We start from the raw sequence: 17,579 nt of genomic DNA on the forward strand, positions 1-17,579 counted from the left end.
ACAGACACAATGCATAATGACTTAGTCCATTAGAGGCCACTACGGACAATAACATAAATTGATTAAATCAGAAAAGTAGCATTTATATTTCTATAGGGTAAAAAAGGATAATATGATAATTGGTCCAGAGGGTTGGTGGGCAGTCAGTGGCCATTACTGATCCCTACACAACAATACTGGTGACATGTGCAGAGTCAGATGAAAGAGAAAGTCTGGTTAGCTTGTGTTAGGTTGTACTGGTGACACGTGCAGGGTCAGGTGAAAGAGAAAGTCTGGTTAGCTTGTGTTAGGTTGTACCGGTGAAAAGTGCACAGTCAGGTGAATGAGAAAGTCTGGTTAGCTTGATAAGCTTATCTTAGTAATCTGCCAAGTTACAGTTTGGTAAGCTTTATACTGTAATCAAGGAAAGAATAGATATCATTGAAGTCAAGCTAAAATTAAGTCATGTTAAGTTGGTACGCTTATCTGAGTCAAGTAAAATTTGATAAAGGTAAAAATCAACCAAATGGCAGAACTATTTAAAGGTATCGGCTTCAGATTTTCAGTTGATTGATTTTGATTTTATCAAATCAAGAAAAAGCATTAATAGGTTGACTTCAGCTTTATTTAAGGTATCTATAGTATTAGACCCTGTATGTATGATATACTCTTATATAGGTCACATATTAAAATATATACATCTGTGGCATGTCATAAAAATTCCTAACAGTGATGATTTTTAAATATGATTTTAGGAGTAGATTTTGACAGAGATATGATCGGGGATGATGAATGGAGAGATATATACTGCCGTACCACCAGTTGTGTAGTAGTATTTGACACTTGTCTGATTTCTTTATGGAGGACAAATGTAGTTATATTACAAGTGTACATATCAACTGGTTCCCTCACTTGTAGGTATATAACACTTGTGCTGAGTAGAGATATTTTAAGATATCTTTATGAATTTGACATCCACTTTCATTGTGGCTTTTGACTGGGATCTGTTTTCTTTAATTGTGTGTAAGCCATCTTCTTCTGTTTGAGTATACCCATTGCTACTGTTTTCACATTCATTACACGTCTCCTCATTAAAGCTGCTGGAATCCTTCCTGTAAAAGAGACTTTCATTAATGTGCATTTAGATGTAACCTTTATGCCATTACAGTGACTGATGTGTTCACAATGGATCTTAACCACAGCAGCCTTGACTTTTGTCGACTGTAAAATAAGATTTCTTTCAAGATTGTTTGAATAGCATAAATTTTCTCAAGGAGTAGCGCTACATATTTTAATGACTTCAACTTTAGAGAACAGATATAACATGACTTGTTCTGAAGAATTACCTCTTCTAGCACTACCTGTAGACCTTCACACCAATGCTCATTTTTGTCTTTGACCTTCACCCAGATTCTCTTACAGCTCTTTATAAATGTATATCTGACATAACATTTGACCTTTACTTTTCTAACATGTATATGTAGTTTTTACCTTGACATAAGATTCCCCATCCTCGATATTCCAGGGGTTCCGATCACTTACGATCTCTACACCCCTGGACTATCTCATAGTAAAACTGGAGGCAACTGGAAAGAACAGGTAATTTAAACCTTTGATGTACATCAAAAGAACCGTATAACGGTACACTGTGGTTGACTGTGTGACTCTGATGTTAGGCGTCGCTCTCTCTGTAGTCTTCAAAGGAAATCTTTGCTGGCCTGTGATTGGTCAAATGTTTTCAGCTGAGCTGCCTTCAATTTCATTATGAGATAGTCCAGGGGTGTATAGATCGTAAGTGATCGGAACCCCTGGAGTATCGAGGATGAAGATTCCCTATAATGACATTGTGTAACTTTGTCCTTGACATTCCTATAATGTGAAACCTTGACCTTTCCAGAGTGTGTACATGGCCCATGCCCTGAAGAGAATTTCCTATGCAACTTGTGACCCTGACCACTGTCAGTTCTCCTTCCTAGCAAGGGAACCCAAGGGACATATCAACCTGCAGTTCTGTCACGCCTTCATCACCAGTACATCAGAGGAGGTAGGTACCATTCCCTTTTATACCAAGATCTTTTTATATTCCTGCCATGAAATGTTGGGATATAGTGTGCTACCTATACTCATTCCTTCCATTCCTGTCCTGTCCTATTCTGTCTCACCCTGTCCCTGTTGTCCAATCCAGATTTTATCTTGAGATGGTGAATTTATTTCCTACAGACATTTCTACTGATGAACTTCCACTGAGAAACTTCCACTGGGGAACTTCCATAGTTCTATAGAATATTAAATGTTGGGCATACCAATCTCCAGTACAGGACGACTGAATTCAATATCAATAATTGTCTTATTGTATCTACCACTTTGGCTGCTGTAGCTTCTTGGACAAATAACTTTGGGAACATTAATCTTAAGTTGATCTTTGTTGGTATCCAGAAAATGGAAGCGCTGATTGTCAAAGTTATGCTGTTCTAAATGGTCTTTGGTTAGTTTTGGATGAATAAAGTATTTACAACATAGATACCACCTGTATAACATATATGCCTGACGCTCATGCTTCTAAGGAGGAAGCAGCATTTATGTCTAACAAACAGATTTATAGTTGTAAGAACTTATATTGCTAACAGAAACCAAATAGTATTTGATTAGTTTTTGGGCACAGATAGATTGTTCTAATAATCTTACACAGAAACCCACTGATTTTCTGATCAGACTGACTTTAAGCTGTGAAACAGGTGATAATAGAACTATTCTACAGTAAGCTTTAAATACTGGAAAATACACCATTAATTTATATCACTGCACAGGTCATTTAACCTGTTCTGTATAAGGCTGTGGTCCCAGGCTCCCTCCAGCATTTAGGAAAGCTGCAGCTTGTCAAATTATGTTGATAAAATGTGTCCCCAAACTGTCAGCAGAGCCTGACCCCAGCTGACCCCAAGTGTTGTCTGGGCCCTGAATGGCCCTATGTGATTTTTGCTGTGCTATGGTGTGGGACAGAAAGATATGAATGGTCTGTGAAAGTGTGTAACTAAATTAATGAAGGTTGCAGTTTCTCAAAGCTTTTATAATGATAAGGTAAGGTTTCATTGAAGATAAGATTGCCTATTGATTTTGTAAGTTTGCATGTTTAAGTCGAACTAAAAAGTTTTCAAACTTATTTCAGTGTGATAGATTTTAACTCATGTTAGATGATGATAGAGCATTATAGCTTTGGCTGTGTTTGAGTAGAACAGATATTTGTTCATACATCACTTTTTATATAAAACATTTATAGCTTTATACTGAAACAGTTTTTCATCATAGCTAACATCACCATGGCGATGTGTATCCTTTGTAGAATAATGATGATTTATACCACAGAAACACACAGGATATAACTGTAAATGGTATACTTTCAAGCTCTATTATAACTGATGTACTGTTTGATTTAGCATTTTATACAGGAATCACAATTAAAAACTAAAATGGCATGTTGTTTCCATGTCTCTGATTCAGTAGGCTCAGACACGAGCCCCGGATCAGTTACAGCTTTGTCAATATAACGGTTGATTGAGAAGTGTTCCGAGCTCAGGACAACTGCAAACATTGGCAGTCTTCTGCAAGAGAGATGATCCAGAGTGGTTAAAAAGTTATGAATTCCAATGATCCTATTTGTTTTCCAACTCACTGCAAATGCTAATTATAATGGCGAGTGTTTCATCTCTGCATTATCGAGCTCCCTATAGCATTTGTATGGTGAAGGAGAGACATGGGGAACATTAGCCGAGGCTGCGAGTCGTGGATGTACTCGGTGGAGGACGCCTGTAAAACTCGTTACAATCCAGGTCTCCCTTATGTTTTAGTTCACATTTAATTCAATGTTTCCCAATGTTCTATAAAAACCACAACAACAACAGTACATTTCTATTTGTACCCGTATTTATGGGTCCCCTATGACTGAGTTTGTCTAATTTCATTATTTGTTTCCATCATTTTAAAGTCAATCTCCATGAAGCTGAAGTAATGTGCATCTCTGAACATTGATGTTGTATATCGTCCTGAGATGTAAATGCCCAGGAGGACAGTCTCCTGTCGGATCAGTCTATAGAGAATGAATATATAAAGCCAACTTTCCAAATAAATACCATTATCCTAACCTTAATGCAGATATTTCAGTGATTTAAATCTTTAGACTGGCTGAGAATTAAGTATAGGTTAAATACTGAACAATTGATAAGAGTCTTTGTCGTCTTTTCTGAATTCAATCTAATTATTACACTTATATTGTGGTATTATATAGACGATACAGTGATATTTAAGTTCCCTATAAAATCAATTTGTCTCCGAGATTGATCGGCGGTGCCAAAGATCACACCAAAACATCCATCTTCTCCCAGACGATGGTCAAGATACAATTCAAAAATATATATCAAACATTAATTTGGGTTTGTATATTCAAGTTATTTGGTTTATGGCCGATTGGGAAATTGAATGTTTTCTAAATTCTTCAGTGATTCTTGTGTTTTAAGAGTTTCATATTTAAATTTGATACCTTGTTTTGTAATGGTTTTAATTTGATTTGTTACTAAGTTTATTATTATGCCTTTAGAATTAAAGGAATTAATGTTGTTATAAATCTATAACTTAGAAATGACTGAATTTAGAATTAGAGTGTAGTATAATCATTATAAAACTTCTGATTAATTTTATCTCAAAGTGAAGTATACTGTAGTTTTAGATATTAAACTTAGAAATGACTTAGTAAAAAGCTTGGGAATTCAGGGTGTTGTGAAGATAATAAGAAATTTTGATGAGGGATGTATACCTTTATTAATAAACTACCGTGTTCCCAATAAGTGCCCAGGGCACTTAAAAATTGATAAAAATGAAAAGGTGCCTATAAGTCAAAATTGTTGCAAATCTATACCGTTTTATGTAGTTTTGGTCCTTATTTATGCCTGGGCAATTGAGGCCTCAAAACGGGGGAGGGGCGCTTATAGGGACATGGGCGCTTATTGGGTCGAACAGGGTATTTTGAATTTGAAATCAGAATGTAATGTTGATTGTTTAAGTTAAGGATTCCTGATATATCCCTTTGATTAACCGACTAGTTTTAAAATATAGATACAGAAACTATCTTTTTTTTGGGATCTATATATTTACAAAGTAAAGATCTCAATAGTAAAATTACCGTTCTTTGTAATTAGAATCAGATCATAATGAGGATTCTAAAGTTCTGACTTAGGAAGTATATACCAGGATTGACAGACTAGTTTGGACGTATGATTGAGTGACAGTATGAGATCATCCTCCCCCACCTGTCAGGTAACGAGCCTCCAGCTACCTGTAACTACGTACCTGTAATGAGTACCTGGCTATTTGTCATTAGTCCAGGTACCGTACAGGTGTCTGGTTAGAACTCCATGGATTTATACTGATAAGGACCAGATTTCGCTTCAAATGGCCAATTTTTGTGTGTGACCAAGATTGGATTATAGGTAAAGATGAAAGCATGATGAGCAACAGTTGCAATTTTAAATGGTATATGTGGCATCAAATATTTGTGAGCTTTTCAATTTTCATTTATGTTTTGTAAGTATGCAATTCAAGTGTCTCAAAGTAGCAACATAACCTTCAAGTACTTACAAGAAAATACTAATCTGGAAATGTTCGTTTTAGCAGGAGTTTATTTTGGAAAAGACTGTAAAAAGACTATGATGGGAGGGCTTTTATAGGCTTGACCTATTTCCTAATTCTCATTGTCATGATATCTGACAATAGAATATTCTGAAATAAAAAAAAATTAAAAAAATGGGAAAAAAAATCCATTCCAAATCTAATTTATAAACATTACCCAGAGGAACTTAGATTTTCAACGGTAGTTTGTTAACATGATTAATTATATCTTTGGTATTAAAATGCCGACCTTAAGATTGGTTTCTGCATGACCTTGAATCTGTTATCTGATGGTTGCTGAAGTGGACACATACTACTGATCATCAGTGTGTCCCTTTCATATCAAACTTGCTGTAAATATGTGACAAGTATACCTACTTCACACTAAGTAGGTGTTGCTGTGGCGTCCCTTGATACCAGGCTTGGGTCTATTGATGTCTTTTTTGTCAGAGCTACAACCAAAGGTCAGCAGACTTAATAGAGTTCAGCAGACATTGACTTTGACCTTTGGCTCAGTGTAAGTAGGTCAGTGTGTTGTAATTTGTTGATGAGACATGTAAATTTTTCTTTAGAAATGCAAATGATTTAGGTCTTAATACCTTACAAAATAGCAAACCATATATACGTTCACAGGCAGTTGTCTGAAGGCATGATGAATGCAGTAAGAAGTCTGCTTCAAATTTCCAAAAAAGAATATTTGATTTTAAAAGTTTGAGAAAAGAAGGAATTTAACTGTTCTGGCAGTATAAGACAAAGTTACTGAGCTAAATATTAAAAAATATGGCTGTATTATACAGCAACTGTGTGTTGAATAATCAGTACATACTACCCAGTATCATATGAATGGTGTAGAGGTATACTGTTAAGTAACAGACAATTATAGACCTGTTGTGTGGTTGATAAATTTTGTTATTGACCTTGGTAGCCTTAGGGTCACTGCACTTTGTTGCTATCTTGATGATCAGTACAAAAACCATGTGTAACAGACTTGTTTATCACTGTGAATGATGACATCAGATCTTACTTGATAACAATATGTCATTACACAATGATTACTCTATCACCACGGTAACAGTGACCTGTCAATCAAGCTGTCCCTGGGGACAGTTATCTAAGGACATGGTGATCGATGGGGTTTGTCCACTGTTTGATGTGTGAAGACTGTGTTTATGTTCTGTGACATTATGTACTTTTTGTAAATAAACAAAGGAGAATGGTTAGAGGGATGATCCCTATACACCTGTCACCCTGTGGAGTTATCTCCTCTTGTTTTACCAGCTGTTCAAGATGTCATTCAATGGTCAAGAGTCATTTGTACAGGTTTGTAAAGGTTTGTACAAAGTCAGTAGAAGTCATCTGGTGACCAAGATCAGCAAAAGTCAACAAATCCAGATAGCCTCCCAAAGGTCTAAAATCAATTGTGCAGTCTGTCCAAAGTGAAAACTTTCCCAGATTCAAAGTCAACTGTACGGGTTGTTTAAGGTTACAAAGTCAACTGTTCTGGTAAATATAAGTCTTCCGAAAGTTCAAAGTCATTTATTCAATTCTTTGAATCTTTTAAGTCAATTGCACTACTTCAAATGATAGTAAACCATAAAAGGAGTTAAGGTCAAAAGTCTTCAGTCTAGTCTTGCCAAGATAAAAGTCTTCCATAAGATCGAAACTCAGTTAAACTGTACCATTTCAAAGGTCAAGGTCCATTATGCTTTACCATTTAATCTGCATTGTCTTCAGATCAGTTGATATAAGTAATGTTTTGTATATAGTCTTATTTATTTGGTCTGTTCAAGGTCAAATATACAGTCATCATTTTCAAGGTCAAGGACTTAGACAGTACCATTATTTCAATGTCAAAATTAGACTTAAATTTACGATCTATATCATTAGAGTTTTAAGGTCAGCAGACTAATTGCCCTATAATAGATCAGTCTCACAGTATGCTAGTCTACCATAGTCTTTGTTTTACCTTGACTGTCTGGGGTTAGCACCAAACAGTTGTCCACAACTATTCCTGGTACTATAAAACTTCAGAATAGACATCTCAGGTCTGCTACTGATGGGAACCCAGCAGGTATGACATTCCAGGCTAGGGAGGAATTGGTAGGACCTGTCGGCTGCCACAGTCTGCTGATAATTATACCTACTAACGACAGGTTATAAGTACCATGTATTACTGTCTGATTAGGCTATTACTAAGGTGTGCAGCATGATGGGGCTATGATAGTGGAAAGTAGAGGCATTTCTCGGTGGTAGAGTGGAATCAAATAGAACGATGATAAATACTGAGACAATGGCTGGGGTAAAGCTGGGTAGGTGGGGACACATGTTGGGGCTTTGACACTGAGTATTGGAGTTTTGGTGGTGTTTATGGTAAAATATGTACTGTAGCTTTGATCAGAGGAGGGGAAAATTTAGGAATGGTGGCAGGGTGGGTGGAGGATTGTATTTGTGCTTCAGCATTGGGTGAAGGATTTAGAGAGGTAGGGTGGGGGAGGTATGTGGGGTTGGTTGGTGTGGTAATAAGAAGGGTGTGGTTTTTTATGCTCTCTCCCTGGGGAAGGGGATACACTTTATCTGTATCGGGGCTGTGGTCTATATAGGGTAGGAAGGGAGAACATATGTTCTCTGTATGAAGAACCACAGTTTTGACAGATGCTGTAATTCCTGGCACTGTCAGACTAACAGATACCAGTATGGTATAATGACACATTATCTATTGAGCACATGTGGAGTTGGTAGGGTCCTAGGTGGAGCATTCCTACACAGCTGGGGAATCCACTACTGAACATCAAACACCATTCTCTGGATGTCTGCTAGTCAGGACAGAACCAATGTCATAAAACATTACAACAAAAAAGTTGTAGAACATTTTATTTGTGGCAATGGCAACCAGGTTCATCTGATCATTACAGAATGTACTTGTCAAAGTTTTTCCCATTAGAGTTATCTTCTCTTGTTTGTAAGCATTATATGTAAAGGATTTTGAGAATGATATAAAAACATGTATATCTGTGAAGACAATGCAATTTTATCTCGGAATCTACTGTCATAACAATGGTTGATTTGAGGGGCAAACTTTAGTATCTATGGTCAAACGTTATGTAGAAATTCAAAAAATCTTGATCACTATAACTTTACCATTATATTGAATTCTTCAGACAGACTTTAGGGCAACTGCACTACAATTATGTGTATGTTGGACCATTTGGAAGCATTGCAGCAATTGATTGTTGTTTATCAGTTAACATTAGATAAAACAGCCTGACTGTAGTCGATAGTTCCTTTATGTAATATTTGTTACATAACCAGTGTTTCATGTGTGTGAAGTTTTGATGACTAGTATGGTGTTTAAACTGTCACCTTCATCAGACAAATGACTAGTACGATGTGTACAATGTCACCTTCATCAGACAAATGACTAGTACAATGTGTACAATGTCACCTTCATCAGACAAATGACTAGTACGATGTGTACAATGTCACCTTCATCAGACAAATGACTAGTACGATGTGTACAATGTCACCTTCATCAGACAAATGACTAGTATGATGTGTACAATGTCACCTTCATCAGACAAATGACTAGTATGATGTGTACAATGTCACCATCATCAGACAAATGACTAGTACGATGTGTACAATGTCACCTTCATCAGACAAATGACTAGTATGATGTGTACAATGTCACCTTCATCAGACAAATGACTAGTACGATGTGTACAATGTCACCTTCATCAGACAAATGACTAGTACGATGTGTACAATGTCACCTTCATCAGACAAATGACTAGTATGATGTGTACAATGTCACCTTCATCAGACAAATGACTAGTATGATGTGTACAATGTCACCATCATCAGACAAATGACTAGTATGATGTGTACAATGTCACCTTCATCAGACAAATGACTAGTATGATGTGTACAATGTCACCTTCATCAGACAAATGACTAGTACGATGTGTACAATGTCACCATCATCAGACAAATGACTAGTACGATGTGTACAATGTCACCATCATCAGACAAATGACTAGTACGATGTGTACAATGTCACCTTCATAATAATAAATCAGACAAATGACTAGTACGATGTGTACAATGTCACCTTCATCACATCAATCAATAGCTAATAATTCATGCTCTAGTTAACCAATTCAATCCATACCTACTGAAAAGGGCAATAACTCTTCATATAATAAAACACTTAGCACAAGAATATAAACTTTAGAATGATTTATTCAATTGCATTTCCTATTGCATCCTCCATACTCCAGGGGTTCCGATCACTTATGATCTCTACACCCCTGGACTATCTCATAGTGAAATTGAAGGCAGCTCAGCAGAAAATGTTTGACCAATCACAGGCTAGCAAAGATTTCCTTTGAAGACTACAGAGAGAGCGACGCCTAACATCAAAGCCACACTGACAACCACAGTGTACTGTTATAGGGCTCTTTTGATGAAAAATGTAAATTACCTGTTCTATTCTGTTGCCTCCAGTTTTACTATGAGATAGTCCAGGGGTATAGAGATCATATCGAAACCCCTGGAATATTGAGGATGTTCCTATTGGTGGTCATATATTTAGTTGTTTATACATTTAACACTAGCTATCAGTGTCAGCTGGACTCAACTGTCTGAATTTCTTTTATTATGACATTTTGTTGATCGAGTTAAAGGCTTCACTTTGCATATATTAAACTTTTAGCTGTTTAGAAGAGAAACTATACAAGGCATTATCTATAACCTATCACTTTTGATGTTTTCACCTGTTCATATGTTCTTCATATATGCTGACTCTTGGAAACTAACACCTGCTGCACCTTTACAACACATGATACTGAAACTATCAGAGGGAGATAACTCCAGTCTTTATCACCCTGGTAAATAGCTTTATCGGGGAAGAATTGTTCAGCATTTCTGATTTTATGACAGTTTAACTTATATAAGGCTTTTATTAACTCTGGCTACAGCTTACGTATATTGTATTTGATTTGAAAAGAAAAAAAACGTTTTACATCTAATCTCTACAGTTCGAGTGACAGGCCATTGAAAAGAAAGATAAATGTTTTATCAGTTGATCTGTCTAATCCTCTGAATTAGACTGTAACAGATACAAGTGATATACTCGACTCTATGGAATTCTACACCTCGATAGTTTTCTGAATGAACGACTTTACAAAGCACCTGTCAGACTATAATAATCCACCAATGAGGTGGTCCATACCTGTCTGTGTACCTGTTCTATCAATTACAGGTGTAAATCTGTTAACTTGTCAATACAGATGTAAATATAATTCCTTAATAGTCAGAATTTTGTCACTAGTACAGATGTCAATATCTCATACTTTATTTGTCAGAAGTTTGGCTTTATGATATCAAATTCTTTAACAGTCAAACTTCTTCAATGGTGGTCATATGTGGGATTTATGGGATATACATAGTGGACACTGGACATTGATTCATGTGGTCAGTGATTGAATCAGGACAGGTAAGGGTTTAATGTGGTCAAGTCTTTAGGGCAAACAATTGTTGACCGACATTATATTTGATACTGACATTATATTTTAATCTGTCGTTGTAAAGTATGTGTGGTATATAGGAGTTTAGCATTACCTAACACATTGTATGTTGATAATCACGTTACTTATAAGAACAATACAAAAGTTAGGTATTGTTGTTTTATGCTGCTTTTTACTTAAGATATTACCGATACCTGTGGTTGATATCATTTGTTATCAAAAAGATGCGATTTACTCAATTTGTGCTCAACAGCGGTTTACACACCTTGAAGAAGTCGTTGGATAATGTCGTTTGATGACGTTGATGCCCTAAGGGTAGCATTGCACTTGACCTTAGGTTTCTGCTAAAAATAGAAAATCTTTCCTTGTAAGGATAGAAGGTGTTCAGTAGACTAGTAAATTACAGGTATTTAAATCAATTTGGTAATTCTGACCATGTGATCCAGAGATAGATGGCTCTTGGTATAATCATAACACCTTAAACCATTGCAATCTTTTCTGACATCCCTTCTTGTAGAAAGAGAGAGAGAGGAGGAGGGAGATCATTAAATCACTATGGTGTCGGTGTCACATCAGCATTAGGTTTAAGTTTTGCTATAATGTAAGAAATTCTGTTATTTGTAACTCACTGACATTGATTTCTGATTTGATATATGATGTTTTGGACATGGGCAATGCTTTGTGGAAAAACCCCAGGATTGTCAAGAGGCCCATTGGACCAAACTATATTTGGTTAAAGATGAAGCCTTACTGTTCTCAAACAGCTCTTGTTAACTTTAATGGCTATAAGATAGTAACATAATCAATAGTTTTTTGAAATATTTGAAAACCGAGAACCATTAATTGACTCAGTTGACATTACAATAGTAATACGGAGCTCAAAGCATCTTAGAAATAACAATGTCTGATATATTGTTCCTCCCAAATCTAAGATGACCTTTTGTATTATTGTAACCTGATTTATTGTTATGCCTCTTTCTCTCTTTTTAATACTTGCCCTGAAATAATTGAAATTTTTATAAAATCTTGTTTCCCATTTAGTTTTGAAATTGCTCTAACACATTTCAAGACATATATATGTGAATAGGCCATACCAAGAAATTGTTCTGTCTCATTTTATGAAAGATCTAAGAAGGTCATATTGTTCAGATCTGAAAATGCGCTGTTTCATTCCAAGACAGATGTATGTAGGCCATTTGAAATTGCTTGATCATCTCATTTTTAGACTGACATATACACGGACCACTCTTCCACAGACAGTTGACATGTGTAGGAATAACTAGAGAATTGTAATTGACTATTTAGGGGACTGCTTTGAGCGTGAGGCATTGTTAAATGCTGCTATAGATAAAACATATTAGCCTTGGCTTTAGCAGACATTCAATTTCCTCCTACAGTTTAAATCAATGCCTGGTGCTGCCACCTAGGGACAAAATGGACGATGTCTGATCCTGGGTCATGCAACCATCCTCAGTTTGGAGATGTTGTCTGTGGCCAGGAGGTGTCAAAAGTAGATTTATGGTCAGATGTCCTAGCAAAACGTTTTCTTAAATACGGGTTGAATTCGGAATTTCAAATGCTCAGGTATAACACCAAAGCTATCAAAACTCTATACCGGTAGGTTTGCAATTATCTCGTCTTTTTAAGCAACCTCTTAGTAGAACAGTGTTTATAAGTAGATTTAGACATGTGCTTGATTGTTTAGGTATAGACTCTGATGGTTATAACGGCCATTCATTTCGTATTGGTGCTGCTACATCCGCAGCAGCAGCACATATTGAAGATCATCTTATCAAAGTTTTAGGAAGATGGTCATCAGATGCGTATTGTCGGTATATACGTACACCGCAATCTTCCATTAAAGACGCTCAAATCGCACTTACAAAAACCTAAACAACAGCAAAGATCAACATTTGATGTTAGTTAAGTAATATGTATATATACAGGAATTAATACAACACTAATGGCTTTTTGGGGTACTCATCCATATTATTTTCATATTATTAACATATGTCTGAGTTTTGGGATTCATTTTTATTCGGAACAGGAATAGCTATTATTCCTCATCAAATTGCCCAAAAAATTCATTAGCTTATGATCATGGTTCTATTGTGTACATATATAACTCTTCTTACTACCCTGCTGACATCTGGTGACAAGCCCAACGTGCTAAACCAGTCTGAGTCTAAGGGGTAGTTGAGGTCTCTGATAGTGACAATATAAGGTGCTATTTCTTCTCTGGATTAGGTTTGCTACCCAAGTGAAGCTTGGTTGCACAAATTGCGATATGCTTGCAGTATTGTGGTAATCTGTCGCCGCAAGTCCGCACAGCCACAATATAATCTGTTACTATATACGCTTGCAGTATTGTGGTAATCTGTCGCCGCAAAGTCCGCACAGCCACAATATAACCTGCTACGTATACGATTTGTAGTAATCTGTGAGACTTAGTCTACACAGCTACAAATTTACTCACTGCCTAAACCGAGAGAAGGAATGGTATCACATGTATAAGTGTCAGGTTGAGTCTACCCCAAAGATGCCAAACCATTTTAGTATAGACATATGTTATACAGTGTTTGTGAACTATATATCATGTTTGTGTAATTTAATGTGTGAATTTATAGGTATGGTTATTTCATTATTTTATAAATTTAAATGTGATGATGGTTTAAATATTGTTTTATTAAATGTTGTAAATACATACTATTTTCTGTTATTTGTACTATTTAAATTGAGGCTTATGAAGATAAGCCAGGTTTAAATGTACAAATAAGTTGTTTTATCAACCTTACCATGTATCCCAATTAGTCTATAGCTTATTAATTACTATCTATATGGGCATGTCATTGCGGTCCATATCATATACTAATCCTAAATTTATAGTGACAACCTTAATAGAGCAATCTGATTGGCCGAGCGATATAGGCGGGAGAGTCATTGTTCTCCCAGACTCAGTAACAGGATGATGTCATAACTTGATCTCTGAAGAAAATCTGTTACCACCACCACCCCACCACTCACCTGAAATGCAATTAAGTTTACATATTAATAGGATTTAATTATAATCAACACAATTCTATGTTACATGTAATTTGATTTATGATCTGGAACATGTTAATTACAACCGGTAAAGCAACTAAATTACCGGGTATATTTTTTAAATTTTGATGGGTAGATTCAGCTTGAATTCTTTGTATATATACATGGCTATTTTAATCTTCATTTAGGGTAGGTTTCATTTTTATTCGGAACAGGAATAGCTATTATTCCTCATCAAATTGCCCAAAAAATTCATTAGCTTATGATCATGGTTCTATTGTGTACATATATAACTCTTCTTACTACCCTGCTGACATCTGGTGACAAGCCCAACGTGCTAAACCAGTCTGAGTCTAAGGGGTAGTTGAGGTCTCTGATAGTGACAATATAAGGTGCTATTTCTTCTCTGGATTAGGTTTGCAACCCAAGTGAAGCTTGGTTGCACAAATTGCGATATGCTTGCAGTATTGTGGTAATCTGTCGCCGCAAGTCCGCACAGCCACAATATAATCTGTTACTATATATACGCTTGCAGTATTGTGGTAATCTGTCGCCGCAAAGTCCGCACAGCCACAATATAACCTGCTACGTATACGATTTGTAGTAATCTGTGAGACTTAGTCTACACAGCTACAAATTTACTCACTGCCTAAACCGAGAGAAGGAATGGTATCACATGTATAAGTGTCAGGTTGAGTCTACCCCAAAGATGCCAAACCATTTTAGTATAGACATATGTTATACAGTGTTTGTGAACTATATATCATGTTTGTGTAAATTAATGTGTGAATTTATAGGTATGGTTATTTCATTATTTTATAAATTTAAATGTGATGTTGGTTTAAATATTGTTTTATTAAATGTTGTAAATATATACTATTTTCTGTTATTTGTACAGCAGCATGCCAATAGCTGGCAACCAGGTAGCTCAGTTGGTGAGGAGACTGTCGAAAATTTTAATGATTTTAGGAAAAATAGGGTCTGATCTTGCATTTTCTTTTCCTGCTGTATGTCATTGAAGATGTTCATCGATTTCATTTCCCTTCAAATGTTTCCATGAAAAATCACATGAACCCAACAATGTCATTAAGGATTTAGACCCTGTCTAAGCTAGTGGCTGTTTATATGTCTATCACTTCTTAGGTGTATTTGAACATAACTAAAGTTGATATAAAGTCAAGCTGCTGGTGCTTGGTTGAGGAAAATCGTGTTTAAAAAAATATTCAAGCCAGAGTCACTTAGTTCTGTCATTAAAAGGAACGTACAGGAATGAATTGGACATTTTAAGATGGAAATATACTTTACATAGATCATTGTCCTTTGTTCAATAATCTCAAGCAAAGATTGTAAAAAAATTAGTAAGAACATAATACTCAGATTTTTTTCAAAATTTCAATAGAAAGGGTATTTGCACTCAAAAGTTGAAACCTGTGAAAAATATGTTTTAGATCTAAGGAGTATACTACATCAAGCTGTCTAAGTTGAGAATATGCCTACACTTGTACCTGTATATAAGTAATTAAAGAGATATATTTATACCACTTATATGGGATTGTCAACAATAATACACTGGTCAGATCAAACACAGACAGACTTTGTTGAACAGGATTTCTCGCCTCGAGCATTTTTCACGTACAAATAAATTCCACATGATATCTGTTTATTTGTAGAATCCAATTTAAGAAAGACCTACTTGTGAATACTTGACTGTGACCAATATAATCCAGGTAGATAGTCTCACCTGAATGACCTCTGGATGACCTTAACATGGTCAGTGTAACTTATACAGACTTACCTCACTCTAAATTGAAACCTCAATGGCTTTAGTATTGTCATTTTAAATGAGACCTTAAACGCTGTCTTCAAATTTATACCTCAGTAACAGTAAGTATTGTCATTTAAATGTATGGAAACTTACCTCACATATTAAAATTTCAATTACCTCATCATTGTCATTCCTATTGGAGGCTTCTCTCATTCTAAATTAAAACTCTTTACATTGACTGTTACATGTTAAGTGTTTCTTTGAAAGGCTAGTTGTATCAATTATTGGGCTAGTTGGGGTAGATTCTATGATATGCTAGTGGTATCAATTATTGGGCTAGTTGGGGTAGATTCTATGATAGGCTAGTGGTATCAATTATTGGGCTAGTTGGGGTAGATTCTATGATAGGCTAGTGGTATCAATTATTGGGCTAGTTGGGGTAGATTCTATGATAGGCTAGTGGTATCAATTATTGGGCTAGTTGGGGTAGATTCTATGATAGGCTAGTGGTATCAATTATTTGGCTAGTTGGGGTAAATCAGTCTTGAATTGGTTGTTATGTGATTGGTCTATAGATGTCTTCATTGGTCTAGAATATGGAAAGGTAAGCGAGTTGATCAAACAGGATTAGAGTAACCGATGATCTCTGAGTGTTCAATCTGATGAGCACATATAAGAAATGTCATGAAAATTCACTGACAAATATCGATAAAAAATGTCATGAAAATTCATTGACAAATATCAAGTTCCTTTATTGCGTCCATAATCTTATATTTGATTTTCTGGTCTGGAGGTACCCAAGCCACCAGACCCTAAGACTTTCTCAGCGGAGTTCTTCACTAGAGTATCTCCCCCTAGTTTGAAACTAAGAATCAGACATTTAGTAGAGACAGAAATAAGCAAGCCAAATTTTAGTGATGTTTTTTCAATATTTTAGAGACTTGGGACCAGTCTAGTCTGAAGAATAAATCTCCAAATGACTTCTTAATGGCAGAGCCACAAAGCATGTAGAATTCAATGGTTAAGGACAGCCAAGTTTGTTCAAATAAATGACCTTTGTTTGCATGGTCAAATTTACAGGGTCATCAATTCTCACAAAGAGGCAGATGGTCTTGGATGATTATGCAGGCCCCTTTAGCCTCTTGTGAAAGTAAAAGCCATGATATAGGTACCTTTAAATTGTATTTTACTAAAGAATCCAACATTACACTTAATACCTATGTGGTGTACATGTACATGTACATGTATCTATATGTTGATTTGATTTAAGGAAGCCTAATATCCTTTGTGGGGTGTGAAATCCTTACTTATTCCCTCTCTGATAGATCTGAACTAGAATACCTGCTGACAGTGTAGATGTGGTTACTGCTCAAGGTGTCCATCCCAAGAGCTTTACCTCTGTAGTGATATTTGATTATCAGTCCAATGTGAGCAACCCTGACTCCCTGCATGTCAAGGATGATGTACTGGTTCCTCTGTCAATGGTAGGATCAAACTGTCGATCAGACCTTATAAAAGGGAAGATACTATTAACACCTGATGTAGAGGTCAGAGTCATTCACACCAAGGAGTTCAGGAAAGTTCTATTGTAGAGGAATTCTCTTTCATTT

General features: G+C 36.0%; 1 protein-coding gene across 2 annotated transcripts in view; it reads left to right on the plus strand.

Moving 5' to 3' along the window:
- Positions 1–17,579, plus strand: part of LOC138320490 (tensin-4-like) — a 106,968-nt gene that overhangs the window by 35,980 nt on the left and 53,409 nt on the right. For both annotated transcript variants that reach the window (XM_069263476.1, XM_069263486.1), the window contains exon 4: positions 1,877–2,023. In XM_069263476.1, the coding sequence (XP_069119577.1) occupies positions 1,877–2,023 (147 nt within the window). The remainder of the gene's footprint in view (positions 1–1,876; positions 2,024–17,579) is intronic.

Source organism: Argopecten irradians, chromosome 1 (assembly GCF_041381155.1).
Source record: "Argopecten irradians isolate NY chromosome 1, Ai_NY, whole genome shotgun sequence".
Lineage (NCBI taxonomy): Eukaryota > Metazoa > Mollusca > Bivalvia > Pectinida > Pectinidae > Argopecten > Argopecten irradians.